The sequence below is a fragment of the Perissodus microlepis genome, chromosome 7 (assembly GCF_051167445.1).
Source record: "Perissodus microlepis isolate ML-2025 ecotype Zambia chromosome 7, ASM5116744v1, whole genome shotgun sequence".
In the NCBI taxonomy this organism is placed as follows: Eukaryota; Metazoa; Chordata; class Actinopteri; order Cichliformes; family Cichlidae; genus Perissodus; species Perissodus microlepis.
This window is the reverse complement of record NC_140467.1, coordinates 25023178-25039084: the sequence shown is the minus strand read 5'-3', so window position 1 is coordinate 25039084 and position 15907 is coordinate 25023178. Positions and strand designations below refer to the sequence as shown.

General features: G+C 41.7%; 1 protein-coding gene across 1 annotated transcript in view; it reads left to right on the top strand.

Annotated features, from left to right (window-relative positions):
• The first annotated feature begins 1882 nt into the window (after window positions 1-1882).
• bcar1 (BCAR1 scaffold protein, Cas family member) overlaps window positions 1883-15907 on the top strand; it is a 56096-nt gene continuing 42071 nt past the window's right edge. Inside the window, exon 1 of the mRNA XM_084934340.1 lies at window positions 1883-2810. Coding sequence (XP_084790466.1) covers window positions 2799-2810 — 12 coding nt within the window. The 5' untranslated portion in view covers window positions 1883-2798. The remainder of the gene's footprint in view (window positions 2811-15907) is intronic.

The window sequence follows — 15907 nt, the reverse complement described above, 5'->3', positions numbered from 1 at the left end:
CAAAGCTTGGTCCAAAACATTTGTAGCTGACCTTTGAACTTCTGGCATTCTCCACAGCAGCTTCCCACATCACTTACTTAAAATACACGTTGACCTCGGGGTCAGTGACTGTGAACCCCACATCAGGCGCTGCACATTGCTTTGTGAACTTGCTCCCTGAGACACTGATAGACAAGTGTTGAGCATTGCAAATTTTGTGGAAGGTGGTTGGTTTGCCTCAAGATGAAAGTGTCTGAGCTGTGATTTTGGTTATTTGTAGTTGATGTGAGTCACTGGAAATTAGCATACGGCGCAGCATGTTTACACACTCCAGACAAGAAGTAAGATGTTTCAAGTTTAAGCCCTGGGGGACTGAGGCAACCGCTTGCAGTTTCTGTTGAAGAGTGGGAGGTGACTGTCCATTCATCCATCCATTCATCCTTCCTTCCTTCTTTCGCTTATCCGGGGTCGGGTTGCAGGGGGAGTAGCCCAAACAGAGAAGCCCAGACCTCCCTCTCCCCGGCCACCTCCTCCAGCTTGTCCGGGGGAACACCAAGGCGGTCCCAGGCCAGCCAACAGATATCTCTCCAGCGTGTCCATGGGTCTGCCCTGGGGCCTCCTCCCAGTGGGACATGCCCACAACACCTGGCATCCTTGTCAGATGCCCGAACCACCTCAACTGGCTGGACAGTCACCTCCTTTCACTGCTCCTTCACATCGAAAGAAGGTTCACTGACCTAATAACTAAAATCAAAAAATCCAAACTATGGAAACTTATTGAACTTCATGTTGGTACTTAACGAAAGCAGAGGTGGGTGGCAACATGTAGGTATACCGGTAATACAAGCTTTATAGAAGTGCACAGGATTTTGAGGAGTTTGGATTTTTTTTCTGGTATAAGAACAAAAACAGCTATAGCTGGTCACATGACATTCTGAAGTCAAAAGTTAAAGATTGCTTGAATTTGAAAGTAAAAAAAAATCCTAAACATCCATAGAAATCAACTGAAACAACACAGCAGACAAAGCATTTTATTTATTTCATTCATAGACACGCTCCCAATTTGGCTTTGATTCTGAATTTTATCTGTAAGCCCAAATACTAGTGGCATTTCTCCCATAGCCACCGTTCATTAAAAGAAAATCATAAAATATTATAAGTCAGCAACTTTTGGCACAAGCATTATGTGCAATAAACATATATTTTATCTTTTCTCTTCTGCATATCCAGTTAAGTGACTTATCCCAGCTGCCATAGGGCAGGTGGGGGACACACCGTGGCCAGGTTGCCAGCCTGTCACAGGGCTAGCACAGAGAGGCAGACGGCTATTCACACTCAGTTTTAGAATCACCAGTTAACTTAAGCGCATGTGTTTGGACTGTGGGGGGAAGCTGGAGTACCTGGAGAGCACACATGGGGAGAAGATACAAACTCAGCACAGCAAGGCCCCGGCCAGATGAATTCGAACCCAAGACGTTCTTGCTGTGAGGCAACAGTCCTAACCATCGTGTAATTCCTGAACATGAATTCAGTTCCTGCATTAACACCATATTTGTTACATGAAGCATGCAGAGGTATAGTTTCCGAGTCTAGACTGTAGCCCAGGAGTGGATGAGTGCATGATGGGGGTTTTATTGTTGTGTTTTTTAGAAAAAAGATTTAAACTTCTATGATCCACACATTTATTTCTTATTTTCTGCATTCTAAAGGCAATGTGTAAATTTGATCAGGTGAAGATCATCAAAGTGTGTTTTATTTGATCCATCTTTAAATAAATACAATAAACTCAAAGGTCTATTGATTGTCCTATGCCAGTTTTTGTACACTAATGTATTCTCTTATTCTAGCAAAGCAGGTACTATAGCTGTCGTTTGGTTTGGTGATCATCTTGGGGTTTCAGTAAGCAGAGATCAGCACAGATGTTTTTGAGTCTGGTGTTTTATGAGAGATTTAAATGCATGGACCTATGATGATCTTGTTAAATGAATGTTTTCATTAATTAATACTCCATCTGTTTTCTTATAATTGAATTTGATACAAAGTACACATCTCCTGAGAAAGCTACCCAATAACGGATGATTTTTCCAACTTCATTTCTTCTTCTTAGCCAGCGGGTTCACGCTGTCTGCATGTTTCGGGCTCTGTACCAGCAGTGCGGTGTTGTTGGTGCTGTATGTCATTCATACTGCCAAAGGCCAGCAGCACGGCTGGTACAGCAGTTGTCTGTATCGGTTAACGGTGGTAAATGGTCACGAAGACGCGGAACCGCTGTAGTCTTTTCGTGTATTTCTGGAAACACACCCCAGCATACCCCAGAGGGTAGCACGCATGTATCGTAAATGTAGGCCGGTCCCTTTAAGGCAGCGCTGGATGATCCGTGCTGGAGGACGGCGGTAGACCGGGACAGGCACGGCTCTCCTCCCGGTGGATAACGGCACAGACCTGACAGCACGCTGTTCTGACGAATGTGCGCGGTTCCGGTCCCTGTGGCCGAGCGGAAGCTTTTCTAAAGATATCCTTGAAGGAATCTGGGACAGAGAAGGGAGCGGCAGGAGACGAGGCGGAAGCCGGCTCTGCTGACACTCAGGCGGCAGCACAGGCTTTCATGCTGCCGCTACATCCCGCACTAAAACACTCCGGTCTGAAGAAGCCCACAGCCGCCGTGTCCGGCCGGACCTTTGCCTTTTCTTTGGAGCTAACTATGGACGGGATAACGGAGGACTGACACTTGGAGAGCTAGCAAGAACAATTGGTAGTGTTAAATAAACCAGCAGCAAGCGACGAAGCACCGAGCGGTCTAAAGCAGGAGCACCAGCAAAATGTCTGTTCCTGTGAGTATGTCAGCAAACACGTCGCTGCTCGTCTCCCATGTTTCATATTTGCCGTTTTCTGTGGAGCAGGACGGAGCACGCATAACACTGACAGCTGTCTCACTACAGCACACACCCAGTCACATAGCTGCTGTTAGCCTGGCACCGATTGAAACAGCTACACACTATAATTAGCAAAGATGTAATAAGCATTTCTAATTCATAAATGGACTGAGAGCCTATGGCTGATGAGGCTAACGTTGAGTGTACCTTTAACTAGTCTCTGCCCGCTAGTAAAGGACAGTGACGAGCCAGTGTGCCGGAGCTCTGTGAGGCCTGAGCCTGGCTCTGTGGTGGGCGACAGTTTGTGTGTGTTTCTGGTCTGGACACACACACACACACACATAGTGGTTGTAATGCATATATGTGTGTGTTGTTGGGTGCCAGCTGCATTATTTGGATGTTGTAGCGGCGGATGTGAGATGGCCCTGATGGAGCTGTGCTGCTGGTCTTTATCGCATTCCTTAAGCTCTCATTTAAAAACAATTCCTGGAGGCTTTACCGTGGGCGCGTGAGTACGCGCGCGCACGCGCCAGTGCTGTACGGTGGCTGTTTGCCAGAGAGTACTCAGCAATGCACATGCTCTTACTTTAGTTTGAATTGTGCTGCTTCCATTGTTAATGACGCAGGTTATTAACACCGGTGCTCAGTGTTCCTTTTAAAGAAGTAATGCGATACTTGTTTTCCGCGTGTATAAAGGAAATCTTTGTTACACTGCTCTTGTGTTAATCTGGAGTGTTGCCTGACATCCACGGTGACATTTTCCTGGCCTATTTGCAGCGGGACTGCACACCTAAAGGTGGTACAGATGATACATTCAAAACAAAAATTCGGTGTATATTCAATTCAATTCAATTCAATTCAATTTTATTTATATAGCGCCAAATCACAACAAAAGTCGCCTCAAGGCGCTTCATAGATACAGAGAAAAACCCAACAATCATATGACCCCCTATGAGCAAGCACTTTGGCGACAGTGGGAAGGAAAAACTCCCTTTTAACAGGAAGAAACCTCCGGCAGAACCAGGCTCAGGGAGGGGCGGCCATCTGCTGCGACCGGTTGGGGTGAGAGAAGGAAGACAGGATAAAAGACATGCTGTGGAAGAGAGACAGAGGTTAATAACAGATATGATTCAATGCAGAGAGGTCTATTAATACATAGTGAGTGAGAAAGGTGACTGGAAAGGAAAAACTCAATGCATCATGGGAATCCCCCGGCAGCCTACGTCTATTGCAGCATAACTAAGGGAGGATTCAGGGTCACCTGGTCCAGCCCTAACTATATGCTTTAGCAAAAAGGAAAGTTTTAAGCCTAATCTTAAAAGTAGAGATAGTTTCTGTCTCCCGAATCCAAACTGGAAGCTGGTTCCACAGAAGAGGGGCCTGAAAACTGAAGGCTCTGCCTCCCATTCTACTTTTAAATACTCTAGGAACAACAAGTAGGCCTGCAGAGCGAGAGCGAAGTGCTCTAATAGGGTGATATGGTACTACAAGGTCATTAAGATAAGATGGGGCCTGATTATTTAAGACCTCGTATGTGAGGAGCAGGATTTTGAATTCAATTCTGGATTTAACAGGAAGCCAATGAAGGGAAGCCAAAACAGGAGAAATATGCTCTCTCCATCTAGTCCCTGTCAGTACTCTTGCTGCAGCATTTTGAATTAGCTGAAGGCTTTTCAGTGAGTTTTTTGGACATCCTGATAATAATGAATTACAGTAGTCCAGCCTGGAAGTAATAAATGCATGGACTAGTTTTTCAGCGTCACTCTGAGACAGGATATTTCTAATTTTAGAGATGTTGCGCAAATGGAAGAAAGCAGTCTTACATATTTGTTTAATATGTGCGTTGAAGGACATGTCCTGGTCAAAAATGACTCCAAGGTTCCTCACAGCGTTACTGGAGGCCAAGGTAATGCCATCCAGAGTATGAATCTGGTTAGATACCATATTTCTAAGATTTTCAGGGCCGAGTACAATAACCTCAGTTTTATCTGAATTAAGAAGCAGAAAGTTAGCGGCCATCCAGGTCTTTATGTCTTTAAGACATTCCTGCAGTTTAACTAATTGGTGTGTGTTATCTGGCTTCATGGACAGATAGAGCTGGGTGTCATCTGCATAGCAGTGAAAATGTATGCTATGTCTTCTAATGATGCTGCCTAAGGGAAGCATGTATAATGTAAACAGAATTGGTCCTAGCACTGAACCCTGTGGAACTCCATAATTAACCTCAGTGTGTGAAGAGGACTCTCCATTTACATGCACAAATTGGAGTCTATTAGATAGATATGATACAAACCACTGCAGCACAGTACCTGTAATACCTACAGCATGTTCTAATCGCTCTAATAGGATATTATGGTCGACAGTATCGAATGCTGCACTGAGGTCTAGCAGGACAAGCACAGAGATGAGTCCACTGTCAGAGGCCATAAGAAGATCATTTGTAACCTTCACTAAAGCTGTTTCTGTGCTGTGATGAGCTCTGAAACCTGACTGAAACTCTTCAAATAAACCATTCCTCTGCAGATGATCTGTTAGCTGTTTGACAACTACTCTTTCAAGGATTTTTGATATGAAAGGAAGGTTGGAGATTGGCCTATAATTAGCTAAGACTGCTGGGTCTAGAGATGGCTTTTTGAGTAAAGGTTTAACCACAGCCAGCTTGAAGGCCTGTGGTACATAGCCGACCATTAGAGATAGGTTGATCATATTTAAGATCGAAGAATTAATCAATGGCAGGACTTCTTTGAGCAGTTTTGTAGGAATGGGGTCTAAAAGACACGTTGATGGTTTGGAGGAAGTAATTATTGAAGTTAACTCAGAAAGATCAATTGGAGAAAAAGAGTCTAACTTAACATCAATGGTACTAAGAGTAGCTGTAGATAATATTACATCTGTGGGATGATTACTGGTAATTTTTTCTCTAATGATAAAAATTTTATTTGTGAAGAAGTTCATGAAGTCATTACTAGTTAACGTTAAAGGGATGGTTGGCTCAACAGAGCTCTGACTCTTTGTCAGCCTGGCTACAGTGCTGAAGAGAAACCTGGGGTTGTTCTTATTTTCTTCAATCAGTGATGAATAGTAAGATGTTCTGGCTTTGCGGAGGGCTTTCTTATAAAGCAGCAAACTATTTCTCCAGGCTAAATGATGATCCTCTAAATTTGTGACACGCCATTTCCTCTCCAGATTACGAGTCATCTGCTTTAGGGTACGTGTTTGAGAATTATACCACGGAGTCAGGTACTTCTGATTAGGGACCTTAGTTTTCACTGGAGCTACAGTATCCAGAGTCGTACGTAGTGAGGAGGTGAAATTATTAACAAGATAATCAACCTCTGTTGGGGTAGCGTTCAGATAGCTGCTCTGCTCTGTGTTGGTACAGGGCATTGAAGAAGATAACAGTGGGTGGATTATATTCTTAAACTTAGTTACAGCGCTTTCAGAAAGACATCTACTTTGATAAAATCTACTCTCCACCGCTGTGTAATCAATTATTGTAAATGTAAATGTTATCAGGAAATGATCAGACAGGAGAGGGTTTTCAGGAAACACTGTTAAATGTTCAGTTTCTATGCCATATGTTAAAACAAGATCTAGAGTGTGATTAAAGTGGTGGGTGGGTTCTTTTACATTTTGAGAGAAGCCAATTGAGTCTAATAACAGACTAAATGCCATGTTGAGGCTGTCATTTTTAGCATCTACATGGATGTTAAAATCACCCACAATAATTATTTTATTTGAGCTCAGAACTAAATTAGATATAAAGTCTGAGAAATCAGACAGAAACTCTGTGTAAGGCCCAGGTGGACGATAGATGATAACAAGTAAGACTGGTTTCTGAGTTTCACAGCTGGGGTGGACAATGTTAAGCATCAGGCTTTCAAATGAATTAAAAGTCTGTCTTGGTCTTTCATTAATTAATAGGCTGGTGTGAAAAATTGCTGCCACACCGCCCCCTCGGCCTGTGCTTCGAGGTTTCTGGTAGTTAGAATGACTCGGGGGTGTTGATTCATTTAAACTAACATAATCATCCTGCTGCAACCAGGTTTCTGTAAGGCAGAGTAAATCAATTTGTTGATCAATTATTAAGTCATGTACTAACAGAGACTTGGAGGAGAGAGACCTAATATTTAATAATCCACATTTCACTGTTTTACTCTTTGGTTCAGATGTGGATACTGTATTGTTCTTTCTTTTTGATTGTTTATGTTTAAGTTGTTTGTTGCTGGTTTTTAGTTTGTTTTTTGTCTTTTTGGAAGCTGACACAGTCTCTATGGAGATGGGTTTTTGGGGGGGTAGCAGGAGGAGAGAAGCTGCAGAGAGGCGTGTAAGACTGCAACTCTGCTTCCTGGTCCCAACTCTGGATAGTCATATTTTGGGGGGTTTAATAAATTTGTCCATATTTCTAGAAATGAGAGCTGCTCCATCCAAAGTGGGATGGATGCCGTCTCTCCTAACAAGACCAGGTTTCCTCCAGAAGGTTTGCCAATTATCTATGAAGCCCACATCGTTTCTGGGACACCACTCAGACAGCCAGCAATTTAAGGAGAACATGCGGCTAAACATGTCACTCCTGGTCTGATTGGGGAGGGGACCAGAGAAAACTACAGAGTCCGACATTGTTTTAGCAAAGTTGCACATCGATTCAATATTGATTTTAGTGACCTCCGATTGGCGTAACCGGGTGTCATTACTGCCGACGTGAATTATGATTTTACTGAATTTACGTTTACCCTTAGCCAGCAGTTTTAAATTTCCTTCAATGTCGCCTGCTCTGGCCCCTGGAAGACAATTGACTATGGTTGCCGGTGTCTCTAGCTTCACATGTCTGAGAACAGAATCACCAATTACCAGAGTTTGACCCCCGGCGGGTGTGTCACCGAGTGGGGAAAAACGGTTAGACACATGAACGGGTTGGTGGTGTACCTGGGGCTTCTGTTTAGGACTATGCTTCCTCCTCACCGTGACCCAGCCGCCCTCTTTCCCCAGCTGCTTGGGGTCTGCCGGGGAACAGCTAGCGGGGCCTACGCTATCTTTGGCTGCACCAGCTACAGGGGCCTGGCTAGCTACGGGTGAATGAAGGGTGCGAAGCCGAGTCTCCAATTCAGTAATCCTGGCCTCCAGAGCTGCAAATATGCTACATTTGTTACAGATATCATTACTGCTAAAGGAGGCCGAGGAGTAACTAAACATCTGACACAATGAGCAAGAAAGTGCAGGAGGGACAGGTGAAGTAGCCATGGTGCTAACGAGTCGGCTACGAGCTAAGCTAAGCTAGCGAAACAGTACAGAGACAGTGAGTGAATACTTTGGCTATAAATTAGGTAGTGAGTACACAGAAAGTGTGCTTCGGATGAAGCACGTGAAGATTATACTATGAAAGAAGAATGTATTTAAAAGTTGTTAATTAAATTGCTAAGCAAATAAGCTACTCAGAAACACCACTGTGTTTGAGCAGGAACAGGAAGTGATACTCTACCGCAGAGCGAGCGAACACCAAAAAAAATCTGAATCTGAATTGACAAAACAACAATGGAAAATTAATACAATTAACAAATTTACTTCATTCACCTAATTTCTGCCCACTGGTTTAATTTCAGCTCATTGTAAGAGTCATGACTTTTTCTTCTGGTGAATGCAGCTCATACAGAAGACCAATAATATCAATGGAGCTGTGGACATGTTATATTACTGAAAGTTTCCTAACAAGTGTTGCTCAGAACATAAAGAGACAGAGAAAAGCCGACCGGGCCTGCAGGTCGTGTCAACTAAGCTGTCTAAAGTTTTTGGTTGCCTCCTTGTTGCCTCCATGCAGTGTAGCTCTGCTGCAAGCTAATGGCTGGTGTGGTAAACATGGACTAACACAGAGGTGAGATGAACAGATCAGCACTCTTGTTGTGAAAGTCTGAGGCGACATTTTGAGTCAGGGTTGGACCAAAGTCTCTGTGTTAAATGGATTGGCTTTTATAGAGTCCTTGTTTTTTAGCTTCAGTTCTTTAAAAGCACTTTACACTACAAACCAGAGCAGAGAATGGGGTCATTTAGTATCTTTCCCAGGAACACTTTGGAAAAACAACCTTTCTATTAGATTACACAACCAACTTCCTGATCCACTGCTCACTCCACACTGTGCACTCCAAAAATACAATGGTGTAATTCGAGGTCAATACAGCTTTAGGTTGTGATAGTTATGATACCACAGTATGATATAGTTAAATCTATATACATATGTACATATTCATAAGTAAAGTATCCAAGGATTACCTCCCTTTGTGACAGGTTTTCAGCGCGTGCCTGTAGTGAATCACATCCTTCTGTTGTTAATGTCTTAATTTCTTTTAAACATGCAATGCTGGTCAACATTATTCACATCCTGTTATTTATTGTTATATTTTGATAGAATAGAATAAATATTTAGGGATTACATAATCCTTTTTCTTTATTTATCTTTACAGTAGATTGTCAGTATGAAACAATATAAGATTTAAACATTTCCAATTTTTTTTTTTTAGCAAAACATCCAGATCTCATAAAACCTAACAGCAAACAAAAATTCCTCATCAGAACCAAACAAATAGTAACAACACAATGTTTATTGTGTTTACTGAAGACTTAAAGACAGGAGGAGAGTGACAGGTGAGCAGCAGTGATGTGAACTGACAGCATAATGATCTGTGTGTTTCCTTAAGAAATGCATTGCTCAATAATCAATATCACACATTTCTCTGAGTAATACAGAAGTCTCTCTGTCTTAGATGTGGAGAAATCTTGTTATTTAGAACACATTAGCGCATCACATCTGCACAGTGCAGGTTTCTTTGGAACACTTATGATTGTGTATGTCATTAGGCATGTTTTTAATGTTATTATTTTAAGTCTCTTAAGTAGTTTTAATCAGTTATTACAATTATTATAATGATTTATATGTTTTTAATTCATTTCTTCTCATTCAATTTATTATGTAAGTTATTAATAAACTTGAGAAAATGAATAGCCCTGCCCCATCAGCACTTAGATTAGATTATACATGTGCAGTTATTGCACAGAAGCAGAGAGAAGAAAAGATTCCAACTACAAATATGTAAAATAATCATATTCAAGCACTATTATTTATTTATTTATTTATTTATTTATTAAAACCCAGACCACTGGAAACATTGAAAATCCGATCTATCGTAGATAATACCTGTAGCATTAATGCAACATTGAGCAGTACATCTTACATCTTAAATGCAATGCAATAAGTCTGTTAATCTATATCTATATGTCTATGTGTCAGTCTTAATTAATAACTTCGTTGTCACTATGTTGTTTTTTCACAAATGAAAGTCAAAATGTTGATGTATGGAGGTGGCAAGAGTTTAAAAAATACAATATAGTAATATAGGAATACTGTATTATATAGTATCGTTTGTATAGATATTAATACTTTGTTTATGTGCAGTTGCATTTTTAAGTAAGTGAATGCATCCTCATTTACACCTTCAAAGATTCAGGACATTGTGTTAATTAACAGTTCACATTGTCACATTTAGTGTGCCTGTTCAAATAAATGCTTAATGAAAAGCACTTTAAACAGCCTAATTATTGCTTTCAGTGCTCAATGAGACTAGAAGTGCAGACTGGAGGAGAGTCATGTCAAATGCCAGTCAAATGTTGTGATTTAATAGCGCACTGTTTTAGCTGTTCAGCTGCAATAGCTGTTTTTTTGTTGTTGTTGTGTTTTTATTTTTTTTACTAATTCTGTAAACCAAATGATCTGTCATACGTGAACAAGGCTCGCCTGCTGGTATAGTCGAAATTCTGTCTCTTTATATCTGAAAGTGGGAAATAAACTCCCCAGTAGGGATGGGTACCGGTATCCGGTGCCATGATGGCACCGGTTCTGTCAAAAACGGTAGTAACCAGACCGAAAAGCAGCGCACATTTCGGTGCTTTTTTTTTTCCTGAGCTGTGATACACTTTAGATTCTAGCCAATCATTTTACGTTTCCGAGGATAGTAGGCGGGTCCAGGTACGTACGTTCTTTTAGAGCAGAGCTACAGATTAAAAATGCCCAAGGCGAAGCGGTCAAAAGTCTGGCTGTACTTCACAGCAAAAGATGCAAACTCAGCAGCCTGCAACAAGTGCTTTAAGGTGATACTGTCAAAGGAGGTAATACCTCAAATCCGATAAAACACCTGGCAACGCATAGCGGTTTTTTTTAAAGCTGAGAAATGTGCCGTATTTAATAGCTTGCTGCGAGACCTCACACCGTGCACATCTACTGCGGGTGTGGTGCCTGTTATCGGACGCGGAGTTTGCAACATCCCCCAAAAACCGGAAGAGGAGAGTCCTGGCCCCTAGCCCTGCCAGTGTAGCAGAATTGATGACGGATGATGATGGCAGCAGCAGCCGTTCTTCTCTGCGTGAGTAGCGTAATGTTGTCCGTGTGTAATTTACGTTGAGTAGGCTAACCACGTTATTACATTAATGCATGTAAGGTGAACTAGCAAACATCATCATAGCTACATGCGGCTGTCTTCTTGTTTGATGGCAGATACTCCCTTCACCCTGGCCAAAAAGGCTAAAATGACCAAAGAAAAAGTGGAAAACAGTTAAACATGAGAGGTTTTTGGACAAAGTTTGTGTTTTTTCCATTGTTTAAGCACTGCTTCTAGCCAAGAGTGATACCATATATGCCCCATAGCTGCAGAAAAGGCTAACATTGTTATCTTTTTACAAAAAAAACAGCTGAACATGAGAGGTTTTTGGACCAATTTTGTGTTCTCCATTCTTTAAGCACCGGTTTGAGCAGCGTTTAAGCACCGGCACCGTTTCAAAAGTACCGGTTTGGCACCGGTATCGGATAAAACCTAAACGATACCCATCCCTACTCCCCAGTGTGTGTTTATCTCTCTCCAGAGATATTAGTAAGATTACTCACCATAGCTAGGCTTTCTTTGAGTTAGCTGCCTTCATAAAAACGGAAACGAATTTAATGAATCATTCTGCTTCAAAAGAACAAATTCAGCAATGTGTGACGTAAAACCTGAGCAGCACCAAGCACGGGTAGACTTTCTGTTGATGAGTAAATCTCAGAATGCTACTTGCCACACTCTTGGGTAAATGTTGTTCCCAAAATAGTAAGGATGAAAACAATGTTGAGTCCATTACTGTGTTCTGTCCTCTAGCTGTGCCAGACAAATGCACACACAAAGCATTTTTTGCCAGCAGTATTCTGTGAAGACCCACCACTACACAGCCTATAACTCTGATGATCTGTCTAGCCCCCTAGCATGTGGTCTGTGTGTAGTAGCTTTTACCAGTCTCCTGTGAGCTACCATTAGGCTAATGTAAAAAAAAAAAAAAGCAACTATGTGATAGTATTTACAATGAGTAATCCAAAGAAAACCCTCTGACAAAAAGTCTGTCCATCCAGCCGTCTGTCTTGTTCTGCTTATCCGGGTCTGGTTCCCAGGGGCAGCACTCTAAGCACGACTCTCTCTGTCGGCCACCTCCACCTGCTCTTTTAGGAGGACAGTGAGGCATTCCAAAGCAATCCAGGAGACAAAATATCTCTATTGTGTCCCAAGTCTGCCTATGGACATTCCCAAAACACCTGAACCGGGAGGCATCCAGAGAGTGTCCTGGCCAAACGAGTAAAACACCCGTTTGGCCTCTTTTTTTAATGTGGAAGAGCAGGGATCCTACTCTTAGCCCCTTCCAATTGACTGAGCTCCTCATCCTCTTTAAGGGTAAGCTCAGAAAACCTTTGACGCAGATTCATTTCTTCCACTTGTATTATAGGCGAGGGTGGAAAAGTAGGTCTCACTCAGCTCTGTCTTTAATACAGTGGACCAGTGCAGTGTCCAGATCACTGTGGATGTTGGACATGAAGTCACGACTCTGCTTGTGACCAAGACCCCAAGATATAGATTGGTTATCATAAATAAAACGATGAAGTTGTAACCATGAATGCAGAAAGTGTCTTTGTGCTGTGTGAAACTGGAGCCTTTCCTTTTCACATGAAAATGACTTTACTGTTCAGGTATGTAGAAGTCGAGCACACTTTGAGAGGACTTCTAAACTCAATGGTACTGTCACCATGTGTAATCTGTTGCTAAGCATGTGTTTCACTATTGTGGGAAATGCAGTACCCCAACAGTGCCATCATTTTCCACTCATAATTTGGTTCAAAAGTTAAAATTCAACATCCAGTATTAATGTGTGCATTTCTTTTATTGAGAACATTTTCTAACTTATCTGTTAAAATTCAGACTATGTTGGATAACATGAATAATTTATTCGATAATTTGATTTTTGCAGTTTGAATGAAGTAAAAGACTTCCTGTTGGCCTGATATAAATGAAAAACAGGCCAAAGAGTCTATGCACACATTGTAGAAGTGCAGAAGATATGAAAACCACCAACTTTCTCTTCATCATATCAAATAACTCCACCTACCGGTCTTTAAAAGAAGGACATTGGTTTATGTTAGATTGTGTCAGACAGACAAGGGTTGAGTCAGTTTTTGTCGTCAATGGCGAAGGCAGAAGTGACACACAATGTCTGTGCCATCAGTGTCTTTACAGTCTGAGTTGTGATGGGTTTTCAGAACAGATGGTAAGAGTCAAGGGACAGCGCCTACATCATCAGAATACACTGTGTGATTAGGGCTGGGCTATATCATACCGTTCACGGTAATACCGGTGTAATTTTGGGCAACGATAGGAAAATGAAATATCACGATAGAATATGGGTAAAACGCGCATGCGCAGTGCCTATGTTTACATATGCACATGCCGGCGACAGAGAACGAGAAGAGCGAAAGTGGATCGTTGAATGAAACGGATGAACCAGAATTGGTTTGTAAAAATGCTGCAACTTCAGTGGTGTGGAACTGGTTTAGCTTTCGTCCGTCAGATACACAACAAAGCACTATTTTTGGTAGAGCATGCTAGCGGGCCGTCGTTATTACTGTGTTTTTTGGAAAATACGGCACACTTAAAATCAATCCTTTGATTTTTCTGAAAATCGACAGGTCCCCTTATAATCCCGTGTGCCTTATGTATGAATTCTGGTTGTGTTTACTGACCTCGAAACGATTTTATGTCGTACACGGCGCTCGAAAATCTGTCAAATGTTTTAGTACGACTTTGCTAAGCTACGAACCCGCACCGCTTGATGGATTGTCGGAGCATTACGGCTATCGTAGGCAGGAGCCTCGCGGAGTGATACGTACTTGTGCTTCAACATAATATTACCGTATTGTGTGTGTTTAACCTCTTTTTAAGTTTTGTGGATATTATACATGATTATGCTGAGGATATGTCGGCCAATTTCCACTGGAAATGCCTTTTGGTTAAACTGTCAGCAAGGAATTTGCATTTGCACTGTTAAATTTTTATATAACTTTAATGCACATAAAAAACAGCTGCTTGTTTAAGTGAAAATACATTGATGGGGTTTTTTGCACTAATAAAGTTGTGGAGTTGTAAAGTATTTTGTCTAGTGTCAATTATATCGTCAGTTATATCGTTATCGCAAATTTTCAAATGTATATCGTGATAAATATTTTTGGTCATATCGCCCTGCTCTATGTGTGATACAACATTTTAACCAGTCTTCTCTGATTTCTGCCATTTTTTTATGTGAGGTTCCAGACAGTAGCAGACCTCCTCAGTTTTTCTCTGCACTTACTTAGTCCACTCAGTAGGGCAAAGCTGGCAAACAGGTCAGGCTTCTTAGGTATACACCCCAAGTATCCACAAGACCTGAACTTGATGGGTAACACACTGATTGCATGTCCTGGATTCTTGAATCCCTCTAAGGTTGCTGTTGAGCCTTAGGAGCAGGTAGTCACTCAGTATTGGTGTTCTCCAAATGTGAGAGTTCTGTTTACAGACCAAATGCAGTATGTCCCAATTCAGAACTGTTGTGATGTAATCAGCTGGTCTTTCCTCTGGTTAGAAATCCATCCATGCATCTGTTAGACAGTGCTAACCACTGCGTCATTATGCACCAAGATTCCTTGAATTCTTGAATTTCTATCATTGAGGACTTTCTCTGTTTATGTAGTGCGCAAACTGTAGGTGTGGAGAGTGACTGATTGGCTACTTAGGGAAAAGGACCTTTTCTCTCTCTATCTAACTACAAACACACACGCACACACACACCATCTTAAATAGATCCTGTGCACGAGAAAATGCTAACTTCCTGGTTTGAGACCGGATGTGGGGTTGTACATTTCCGGTAGCTTTACTTTGCGGTCAATCGCTACTGCAAAGATATACTCCAAAATCATGTCCAAAACTCGAAAACGGAAAGATCGCGTTAAGTTACAAAGACGAGAAGGTGGGAACACTCACCACTGTTGTGTCACAAAAACATTATCAATTTTTCACGTTTAAAGAGTTTAGATCGATCAGTTGTTTACATCACTCAACACAAGCAGAACTGCATTACTGCAGCAGAAGACACATCGTCCACACACTCTGTATAGTGACTGGTCTTATGATCTAAACAGGCAAATGTTCAGCATTCAAACTACAGGTGAAGAATAGTCAAACCAGATGTTTCCCCCTTTATGTCTAAATCAGCTAGTCAAGTACACACCTACACAGCATGTTAACAAACCGTGAAAAAAAGCCACACAAAAAATGAATGATTGCTGGTAAGGGTTTCTATACATTAGTATGTACGAAGGGTATGTTGTAACTTACCTTCAAAATTACAGCGGTCCCTCGCTATAACGCGGTTCACCTTTCACCTCGCTGTTTCACAGATTTTTTAGTGCAAGTTTGCATGCTTATTTTTACGTCACATTGTGTCCTGATCGCTGCAGACGATCTCCTCCGTGAAGTCTCTCCTGTACAGTACAGAATCGCTGCATCGATCGCTAGCAGTGTGACTCTGAAGTGCAGTACTGTATGTCCACGAAACGTTTTGCACCGTCAAAAAATAAAATTGGCTACTTGATTTCACCTATCGCTGGTTATTTTTAGAACATAACACCCATGATAAACGAGGGACAGCTGAGGAATATAACATTTGAATCCATTTTCTCTTTTGCT